Source organism: Akebia trifoliata, chromosome 16 (genome assembly GCF_017979445.1).
Source record: "Akebia trifoliata isolate Shusen 1 chromosome 16, ASM1797944v1, whole genome shotgun sequence".
In the NCBI taxonomy this organism is placed as follows: domain Eukaryota; kingdom Viridiplantae; phylum Streptophyta; class Magnoliopsida; order Ranunculales; family Lardizabalaceae; genus Akebia; species Akebia trifoliata.
In genome coordinates, this window is record NC_141390.1 from 24176044 (window position 1) to 24187922 (window position 11879).

At 34.0% G+C, this 11879-nt stretch overlaps 1 protein-coding gene across 1 annotated transcript; it reads right to left on the reverse strand.

Annotated features, from left to right (window-relative positions):
• Positions 1–3833: 3833 nt before the first annotated feature.
• RUS2 (root UVB sensitive protein (Protein of unknown function, DUF647)) lies at positions 3834–11745 on the reverse strand. The gene is given in 11 exon segments (XM_086428186.1): positions 3834–4334; positions 4336–4485; positions 4564–4686; positions 6801–6980; positions 7179–7276; positions 7462–7555; positions 7648–7707; positions 8184–8268; positions 8382–8470; positions 11350–11472; positions 11603–11745. Coding segments are annotated over 11 exon segments (1374 nt in total). The 5' UTR covers positions 11699–11745; the 3' UTR covers positions 3834–4058.
• Between the last annotated feature and the right edge of the window lie 134 nt (positions 11746–11879).

The window sequence follows — 11879 nt, forward strand, 5'->3', positions numbered from 1 at the left end:
TTTTTTTTGCAAATGCGTTCATTTATGACGTTATTGTTTTGTCAAGAAGTTTTCTTTTTAATGTGACCGATGCCGACAATGACATAACACTTCAAAAGTGTGCCCCTACTCTGATTCTATAGGCAACATCATCCTCAATTTTTCCATGATAGAAAATTTTGACACACCGCCCTCATGCATTAAAGCGGGATGTTAGGCATGTCTCTTTAGATTAAAAAAATATGAAAGGATGGCTTTCTAACTTTCACAAAGATTAAGTATGAATGAGATTATTGCTTTAATTGGGATAAGAAAAACATGACGTCGATGATGATGATGATGATGAATGATTTATTTATTTATTTATATATTAAAATATGAAGAGATGGATTTTAAATTATCACTTTTGTGATATAAGGACCAAAGGGTCCATTTTTTGCTTCCAAACACGTTCTAACGAGGATCGGATGAAGAAAATATTGAGAAAATTAGTAGTGATTATGACTCAAAGTTTCATCTCAAAATGTTTCAACAAAACAATCCTCTTTTGATGTGGCAATAGAAGATTTCAAAATTTTTGCGGAAGAAGACAGAGTTTAAATTGACATGAAAAATACAATATAATTAAACCCCCCTACATCTTGTTTTTAAGGGAATAGTTGCTTTGAAGAGATTAGTTTTTCATGAGAAGAGTTGATCAAGTAAGTCAAATGAAAAAAAATGTGAATTTTTACCATAGAGAGATGCATGAATCTAAGAAAACCCCTTTTGAGTTTCTTCCTTATTTATTAATGGTACCTATTATGAGATGTTACTTTAAGACTTTAAGTCGAAATGACTGATTTCCTCTCATTCTTTTGATTTTTAATTTCTCCCACTTCATTTTTTACCTATTTAAACAGGAAAACCAATCATTTTCAACCCCCACGATTGGGTCATTAGTCATCGTTGTAGAGACTTTCTTTATGTTTTAAAGACTTTCCATATTACCTTTTCTTTCTATTTTTATTTTTATTTTTAAAAAGAAAAGTTAAATGTACAAATAGTAACTATTAGGGCTGCAATCGGATCAAAATTTGACCCCATTCGTAGTCCTAATTCCAATAGACTATTAACTAAGGAGTCGGTCTATTTGCACACATCAAAAATATCATTTATATCCAATTAAGTGATTTAAAAAAAATTCAAATTACCTTTTTACCTTATTTTGATATATTGCACACCTCACCATCTCTCAAAAATATATATATATCAAAAATTCACTTCCTTTTTCTACCTTCATTGTTCTTTTTTTCTAGGTTATGTGAGAGGTTGAATCAATGTAGATTAGGTTTTAAGATTTTTTTTTTTTTTTTCAAGTTATCTTATTTCTTTTACTTTTTTGTATTTAATCATCGAGGAAGATGGAAAAAATCACTTTTAAAATTTTAAAATGACAATTTTGAATCGAAGAATTCGAAGATTTTTTGAAAAATTTTGTTCGGTAGGTTTAGGATAAACGCGTTCTAGCAAATTCAGTAGGTACCTATAGAATATTACAAAATCAATTCGATAAGTACCTACCGAGCATAACTTTCTCATGTAACGGTTTTGACTCGATTGAAAGTGTTAGAGTAAGAAAAATGAGTAAGTGTTGTTTGTTAAATTGAAAAAAATAAGTGTTGAATAGCATTAAGCGCTGAAACTTATAAGTACTAAATTTAAGTGTGAAAAAGTTGTTTGTTTAGATGCAGAATCATATTTGTTACAAATTACTGAAATTGGTAAATTATCTTTTTTACTCTTATAATCATATTATACATTATTTACACGTTTCAAATGCCTATTTCTTATTAAATACAATAAAATATATTATTTCTTATAAAATTAAAATACAATTCATTTTTAAATAATAAGTAATACTCAAAATTTCAATTTATAAATAATAAATTTCAAATAAAAAACAATAATGTCATATAAGTCACCAAAATTTGAAATCAACATTGAAAGAACTTAATTTTGGATGAATAATTTCGATGTAAATGAAGAATGTGTAATTATAAAAGCACCCCATGAATTAATAAGGGCAATCCACACCATAGCCAATTTTTTTTGTCTCATATAGGTTAAAGTTTTTGAAATGAACCAATTTTTGGTGAGGATGATCTATATGGTCTAGAGATCATACTCATTAAAAATCAGCCCATTCCAAAACTTCTAACTATGTCAAAACTAGTTTCAAAAAAAAAAATGGACGATTTATGATTCTTGAATTTGTTTTGATGGGGTTAGAAATTTCGTGATGGGCTGATTTTTGGTGATGATGATCTCCTCATTATAGAGATCATCCTCACAAAAAATCAACTCATTCCAAAACTTTTAACTCATATAAGATAAAAACAATTTGGCCATAATATGGATTTATTAATTTGTGGGGGTGTTTATATACTTATTCATGGCATATAAGAGGTAATATCCTTTTAAGTATAAAGGCATACTTGTCCATGCCTACAAAACGAAGGGTATACTTGTCCGTATCGAAAAAAGCAAAGTACTTACCGCTTCAGCACTTTTTTTTCAGCATCCAAATAGTACTGAATTTTTTTCACTTATTTTCAGCAATAAACACTGAAAATATGGAGTAAACAAATACGCTATTTTGACAAAAAGTGCTGAAATTTTTTTTTCAACAATAAGTACTGAAAAATAGTACAAACAAATACTACCTAAGATCAAAGCTTAAAATCCTCATTAAAACATTTCTAGATGTAAAGAAGAATAATAATAAATGAGAGAGAGAGGGGAGAAGAAGAAGAATAAGGAAAATGGTTCGATACCTTTAGGTGAGTGAAATAAAAAAATTCGGTTAAGGTACATTTATTAGGTGTGTATAGATAGTTATTTTAAAGTTAAGGTGGGTATAACAAGCAAGTAACTATAATTGGCCATTTTTGTGTGTTTAAATAAATCCACCCTTAACCAAGAGGAAGATGACTGAATTTATTGATAATTTTTTTTTTCTCACCGACATTTTCCTCATAGCGGCTCATAGGCTCTCCACTACATGACACAAACAGCCTAATGAGGGCAATTTTTAAAATTCAAGGATGACTTAATACATGTGGGCTAATTGAATTGATTTGGACATGTTTGATGAAGGCTGATTACAATCCCGATTATAAAAATATTCAAGTTTTACCACTTATGGGGATAGAGCAGTAGTTTAGCGACCTGGGTGTTTTCCTCAAAGTCGTGAGATGAGTCTCCTCACCCACGACTTAACCCAATACTCCCATTTATTTTGGCCAGGGTAACGTTCAACAACCAACGCTTAGAGAGCCAACATTTTGTCCTATATGAGTTAAAAGTTTTGGAATTGACTGATTTTTTTGGAAGGATGATCTCTAGGGTTAGAAATTCTGTTTGGATTTGAATGATGTTGATTTAAGATTTTCTCAAAAGTATTTTCTGTTGATTTAAAATCCTTAAAAAAAAAAAAAATTTATTGCAGAACATACAATCTGCAACCAAATCAGCCTATCAATGGATATTCGATTATCCAAATCCAATTCAAATAATCGAAAATTTTGGATTTCACATTTGAATTCAGATAAAATTTTATATTCCAATCTTTATTGGCTACAGATTCGGATATTGAGATATCCACTCCAATAATATCCAATTCGAATCCAATTAGATATAATATAATATTAAATTCGACTAGGATGTTATCAGATATCCGATAAGATAATCAAATTCGAATATTGATTTAAAGTATGTCGGATTCGAATTGGAATATCAGATATTTTTTAGGATTCAAATAGTGCTATATCCATTGACAGCCCCACACCCAAGCCACATTTTGGCAATATATAGATAACGCAAGATAAAACAGTCATGTTAGCATTATTAAGATTTCTTTACAAAAACAAAATTCTCATCTTTTTTTCTTTCATTTTTTATTTTTCTATTTCTCTTTCAAATGAATATCCCAAGACTAGTTATGAAACCAGTCTAACCATAACCCACAAAACACAGTAATCTTCTTAACCAATAATTTCTTAAAATATCCTACAATTTTGCTAAAACTAGAAATTGCATTATTGTGCAAAACGGCTTCCCGTTCCATCAAGAAAACGATCAGTGTGCCACCCTCTCATCTTCAGTTCGGACAAAAAAGAAGGGAACGTTCTATCCATTTTGTCGTAAGCGTCTCTTAAGACACTTTCAGTCGACCCATATCCGGACTTCTCCATGTTTGCAGCATATGCAGCGACAAGCCATCCCCTCAATGCATCTTCCCCTGTTGCATTGTGCTCCAACATCATGTCAGTCCATTTACTTCCACGACTTATGAGAAATTTCTCCTCGGGGAAATATTTTTCTTAGTTCACGAAGTTTCGAAGGCTTAATAACCTTATGCAGAGCCCTGCCCACCTTCACACTTCCAGCATCTTCGATGACTCGCCCGGGGAAGAGGAGATCTTCTCTGTATCTTAAGTCAGTGGGACTTGATATTTTCCCGGACTGCAATGGGTTTTAACAAAGAAAGTATAAGAAAGAAGAAAAATATTCGGGAGAAGATTAAGAGAGAATAGTTCACACCTTGACAAAATCGGCCACAACCATGGCTGTCCGTTGTGGATTCAAGGTGTTGACCGGAGCTGCTCGCATTTCTTCAACAACACTGTAAATATGTATCACAGAAAGCAGCGGGCCAACTACCATCTACAAGAGTTAAAAATAATCACAACCGTTGGGACGGTCCATGTCTCATATAGTCTACAAAGTAGATGACATGACCCATAGAATCTGTGATTGCTTGAAAAGATTGAACAGATGAATCTAGACAGAATCCAAAAGCACCTTTTAAATGGGTGAACAGTGGCATTAATGACGACTATTTTGGGGGAAATAAGAAAAGACAATAAAAAAAAAGTAGATGGAATGAGTTCTAAGCGGATGTGCTGCACTAGTATTAAAAAAGAAACAATTACAATGAAGCCTTCTACAATAAAAAAAATGGTGATTCTGAGGATATTAACTGTTGAAATAGAACTAAAGCACTTAATACTTCTCTTAAAAGGAGTACTTGACACTTGTGTAATCTGCAACCATAGTATGAGGATTTGAACTGTTGCAACAGAAACAAAGCAAAAAATTCTTCTCGTTCTTGTGAAACCATGTACTTACAACTATATTTGTGAGAACTACAAGCATCTTCCACCTGACATGTCTAAACGTTATTATGCATTGTACAAGAAAATTTGACTGTCTGTTCTACTTCCGAACTTGATAATTGACTATGAAATTGGCAGAGTCAACTTAGCTCAGTTGGGTTCAAATATCTATGTATAACTTCTGATTTATATAAGTTGACTCCCTTACAAGTTACAACCTATGCATGGACCCAGTTTTCTGTTGTCAAACAGTCTCAGACAGGTCAACACAGATAAACCCAACATGCAGGCTGATTTTGGACACAAAAAAAACAGGACCAACACATCTGATAATCGGATATATCAAAAAACAGATATACAAATACAAATATTATAGTTGATATACAAGGGTAATGGAAAAATATATTGAGATAATTGAAGTATATTAGTCTACAGAAGCAGTATATTAACAACATCAAAAAACAGGAATAAAGAAATAAATTTAGCATTTGGATTAAAACATGGGTGGAACACATGAACCAAATAGCTTAAAAAGAAATCAAAACATTCTATTTCAATTAGGCTATGGCTATGCATAAGACCAGTCTCTTGCTTGCTTCAGCATATTATTGGATAATACTTGTATATCAGTGTTTTAAATGAGGAAGCATGGGCAAGGAAAGACATGGAATGGATTGATCTTGATTGGATCCAAATTATCTAGATTTGAATCTGACTTTTCACATGGTGACCTGGATCCAGGTTCAGATCTGACTGGGACCCGTAACAAATAATGCATCCCAAGTTCCCAACCATGAGAACATGACCCAGACTTACCTAACCCAATTTTAGAATGTTTGTGTAGCATTAATGGTAAAGATCCAATACAAACCAAACCTAACCTAAATCCTGCCGCTTCAACACAGGAAACAAACAAGACCCAATCTCCTAATTGGATCAGACACCCTAGTGGGGTTCACATCATCCTGATTTTGCAAATGATTTGTTGTACTTTTTTTCCGTAAATCATTTGCTGAAATTCCTTAAGAATTTAGGTGATCCATGCAAATTTTTTGCAATGCAAATCATTTGCATTGTGTACAAAAAACCAGTAAAATTGATTTGAAACAATTATTTGCTTTGGCAAATGATTTGCAGCATATCAAGCAGGGCCGTAGTTGAAAATTTAGTCTGTCCAATTAAACCCTTCTTCCATATCAACTTGCCATGTATCAGTAATTTACAGAATGCACTGGTTTTAGAGTTGAGGACCACTATAATAGGAAAACTCAGTGTGTATGGTTGGAAGGGAAAACATGGTATTCAAACGGTCCTGCCATTGGGAGAAAGAACAGAGAATGTGAATGGAATAACTCTTATTTACATGAGTCGAAGAGGTGGAAAAAAAAATTAACAAATTAAAATTATTAAGGCTCGACAAGAAAAAGCACAACTGAAATGACAGTCATCAACATATGCACCATGAGGCATTATTCTTAACACAAGGTAGAAAGCATGATGCATATGCCAAATGACACTTTTAGCAAGCGTCGGTGCATTTTGGGGAATCCTCACCTCGAAGAGTAAATCTCAATTTACATTTGAAAAATAAAGGAAGACAAAATGAGGAATGTCCACGTACAAGAAATTCTTAAACTACATAGTGAAAATAACATATTGCACCTTTCCCTGTACTGACGAACAAATTGTGGATGCCAACTGAATGCCTGCTCCTATCCCCACAACATTAAACAGAGTTGAGATCGCCTCCCCTTTTGCAAATAAGTCACTGAGATTGCCTTCTTTGGCAAAAGAAGAATATATTGGCAACCTGGTTGCCCTTGCTGCAACAACTGCCATTCCCTGTAATTTCACACAGATTGTAAAGGTATCTACGGAATGAAACTGACACATAAAAAAGAATGGTGGAATGCCCAACTTAAAGCTACTCAGAACAGTTTTATTGTTAGTACATGGAACAAAAAAACCAAAAAAAAAAAAAAGGATCACAACTAATGCACTATCTATTTTAATCCCAACCAAATAAAAAAACACAGGTACCTTTGCAAAATTTCCAAGTCCAGCCACTTCGAGGAAAAGATGTGGACATAATGGAGAAAGAACTTCCAATCCAGTACCCAAGTCATAGAGGACATCAGCTGCAATGAATAAGCAATATTTGAATTTAGATACCTTTCCCCTCAGAGGCCAAGATGATATCATTCCAATTGATAAAATATTTTCAATTGTGATTCATTAAACACTCAATACAAGGATGCAAAAGAGAGAAAAGGGGAAGCAGGGATTCAAAGGGAAAAGAATGTTGCCAACCCAAAACACAAACCCAGTATCCTCCAACGCTTTGGCTCTGAATCCATTCTCGCACCCAAGTTGCTACATATGAGTTTTCCAACATGTTGCATCCCATCCTTTAAAATCTGCATTTCAGCCAAGTAAACAATAAGATCCCCGAAAGAAATATCCTTGGCTTGACATAAAATGCTTTGTGATCCAATTTATGAGTTCTTACCCAACTGACAGCAGTAGCTTGTGCAGGGGTAGGTCGCAAGCCTGCAGCAAACAGCAGTGACTGCACAGGAGTAAGAATATCGAGAAGCCATTACCCACATCGGGGGAGTCAGTCCAAGTGCAAGCTACAAAGCCATACAAATTAAATATATAAAGTTTTCACACGAATGCCATAATTCGAGACATATTAAATTGGAAATGCATTAGCAAAGTTGAAAGCCTTTCACTAATATGGGTAAAAGTATACGTTGAGGTGACTGTTATATAAGTGAAACAAAATGCTAGCCAGAGGTATAGAAATTGTATCCCATGTAAACATAAAATCCTCAAATTAGAGTTGTAGGTATGTCGGCATCATTTGGAAAAAGAAAGAAAAGCCATGAAAGTTATTATTTTGAAGTTGACGAGGACGACCATCATGCATATTAGTAGAGCTTTTCCTTGAGTTATAAACAAAATGAAATAATTTTAGATGCTAAATCCAAAAACTTTCCTTTATGTTGATTTGCAGATGCTATATAGGAAACAGAATAAGACCTGAGTTGATAGTACTGACATTGCGGCACTAGTAAAATGTTGTAGAGCTCGGAATTGAGTGTATCTCAGGTACCCCTCATTCACACTGCACCACAAGTACAAAACCATAACTACAGTGGAATCGTACAACCAACTTGTACATATTCCATATTCATGCCAAATTAGCAGCACCCACCAATAGAATATCAAGGAGATTACCTGTAAGGATATCCTGATGGGAAGAATGTATTCAGAAAGGAATCGACCATTCTATGGACTACCAGCCTTGAGTCATCAAGCACCTTCACCTACACATGTAGTTGAAAGCTCCAGTCCAATTGGTTTGAAGGAAAGCATAGTTAAACAAGCAAATTTTTTCCTCATAAACAATGTTGGCATGTGCACCCACCCCATTAGTCATTTTTAACAATTAGATACACTAGTTCAGAGAGTGTACACAAAACGCCAAAAAAGTATCACCATAGTCACGCTAATCATTCAGATGGGAACAATATTATAAGAGATTACAATCAATCTGATCCCCCAAAAGGTTATGCACACTCTAATTTGGACACATGTCATATGGAGTATAAGTACAGGATATTTTTGATAACTAATAAATATTTTCTCTCTTACTTTAGTTTCTTCTTTTACATTCTAAAAAGGATGTTTGCAAACCATGTGATCCCTTACACAGATATGGGTGACATGCATGAAGCAATATATATATATATTCATTTTTGCGAACACGTGATTACATTAATTTTGTGCTAATAAAAGCACAAGTTTTCAAATTCCCTTGCCAAAGCTTCATAGTTTTTTTTTTTTTTTTTGGTAAGTAAAAAATATTCTAAAAAAAAGAAGCCTCATGGTTTATCAATTTACAAGACAATTTTACACTAGAAGAAAAAATAAAAGACAACATAAAAACTTCATGACACGTCATGTTAGCCACTATGAAATGAAAATTTCACATAAAATAAGAGAGGTATATTATTCGTAGAAGTTGCATACAATTACATATAATTATACCATAGTGTACCTACGTAGATAGATAATTAATATAAAATAAAATGATATTGAAATTGTAGACCATGGTGGTGAATTTTTTAATAATGTAGTTAAAAGAATTCAACATCAAACATATTAACTTTATGGCGATATCCAAATACCCAACATTTAAGTATTGATTAAGCCTGACAATTTTAAGGAACTCATTCACCACCAGAAAAATGACCCCTATCTTTCCTTACAATCGATAGCATATATATCTTGGAGGAGAGACAATCCATAAAACCAAAAACCTCCTTGTTTCACTTTTAAGTTTTCCCTTCATGATTTTTTAGCTTCCTTGACTGACAAAAATACTCCCACTTAATGCAAGAAACTTAGCTCTATAACAATTTTTTTTTTTGATTGGTCATACTTACAAAAAATTAAAAAATTGATCAAAAGAAGCTTTACAAAATTAGGAGATTCCAACATAAATGCAAATCCAAATGAAGAGAGCCACTTACAAATAATCTGCACAAAAACGCGACAACTGAGTATGGTCTAGAGCTGGCATCAGATTGCCTCCTAGGCCATATAAGAGAAATTGGCCTTCCCTCTAGCTATAAATACAAATTTTTTCAATATTCACGTTGTAACTATTGTCAGCAAGAACAAGATCCATCAACCAATTTATTTATATGAAGTTGGAAACAGCCCTCAAACTCCTAGTGATTTTTCTACATCTATTCTTCTAACTTGAAAAAATCATTGTGGCATCCGCACCTATGTGGCAGCTACACCCATGAGTTCTCCTTATGGCCTCCAAACCTTCATCTCATCGTAGACTCCCAGGCAATGTTGTATTTTGGATACAGTCACCTTTGAAAAGGGTCATTGTTTCCTCGTGGCATACCATTGGCAACATTGCTGCTGGCTAACTGTGCAATGCAATGCTGGGATGCCTCTTCATTATGTGGTGGGTCCCACGCTATGTTGAGAGGAGAGAGCCTATCATTCTCTCAATGTTTTTTTGGCTTGTGAGTGGTGGTAGTTGAGCCAATTAATGCTCGCTCTCTCTCCTTCTCTCTCCAACGTACCAAGGAAAGAGAGGTCTTTTTTTTAGGATTGGTTGCTTCTAGAACACACCTTCTTCATAGCAACATACACACAAGAAGCAAGAAGAAAAATCAATCCCTATTGTTGCCATTTTCTAGCACATTTCTAATCGATTTCACTTGAGATTTTGGCAGAACGTCTTCGGGTTTGTGAAGGCTTCACTCACAAGTTCAAGAGTCAAGACACTTGCTTGACATCTCAAAATTTCAAGTTTTAGAGGTATTTGGAATCAAATTCCAATTATTAGTTTGTTGTTCTCATTGATTGAAATCTATCTTATTGGTGAAAACAATACCCATTGTAAGCCAAGAGTGATTTTTCTCTCGATGATTGTATCCTCTAGTATTGCCAAGAGAGGATCTATGTAACCCCATTATTGTTGACAGTGGAAGATCATCCAAACTTTGGTCCCATTGTTTTTCCCTTCTCTTTGAAAGGGTTTCCATGTAATTTTCAATATCTTTTTTAATTTCTAGTATCAATAGCCTCTTTTTAATAAGTCCAATTACTCAGTGCTAATGCGATTTTGAAACCAGGTCTCCGGTGTCGTCACCCAAAGACTTTACCAACTAAGCTAGTTGGCACCCTCATAATTTTCAGTATATCTTGAGGTTGAATGTTTGTGCTTTATTATATTGCTTGTAATTTCTTTTACTCATTTTAAATCACACAAAGAGGGAAAGAAGATGAAATTGTTCCCAACAAGCACCATCTACAAGATCTAATCTACAATGGGAACTCCCACAGACCCAATGTACTCGAGCTACTCCCCCAAAATCCGTATAAATTTCCTTTTTGGGTAGGACTGTAAACTATATGTAGTGGATTCCTCATTACATGTCTTATTTACTTATAATAAGTAACTCACCATCTTATTCGTGTGTTGAAACTCAAACAGTGGGGATGAGGTGATTGAGAGCTTAAATATTCAAAGAAGTAGATTCAACCAGACAAAATCGGATTGAAATTACGTATCATCTCAATTTCACAAATAAAGAACAATAAATCTGGGAATAAAAAAAAAGGAAACCAAAGAGAGAAAAAAAAAAAAAAAAAAAAAAGAGAGAGAGAAAATTACAGAGAGATTGCCATTTGGATTGAAGTGGTACTCGCGTGAGACAGTTTCAACTGTTTCGATCCAAAAAGAAGGACGTTGAGGTCCTTCTTTGTCTGGTTCTTTCTTCTGCATCGTTATCTTTGCCTATAAATATAGAGAGAGAAAGATATTGGGGGGAAAATGAGAAGAATTTCATTAGAGAAATTGTGAAAATTGCAGAAATTACAGACTACTTTAGACATGGCTTTAATGGAGGAAAATTAGGGTTTATTACCAGCATGTTCATAGAGAGAGAGACGACAATGGGGAGAAGAAGATAACAGAAGAGCGAGAGAGGGTCTTCGAAACCAACGGGGTTTATATTTAACATAAGAATTGAACGAATCCCTAGGAAACATGTGTATTGCCAGAAAATAATTACTGATCTCTAGAAAGCTAGTTTTTGGGGGGAGAAATGATTTTGGAACTCGGTACGAGTTCACCAGGCAACCTTTTGAGAAATTTGATTGGAAAACTCGACTGATTGAATCTATAAACTCAAATCAGTTTTT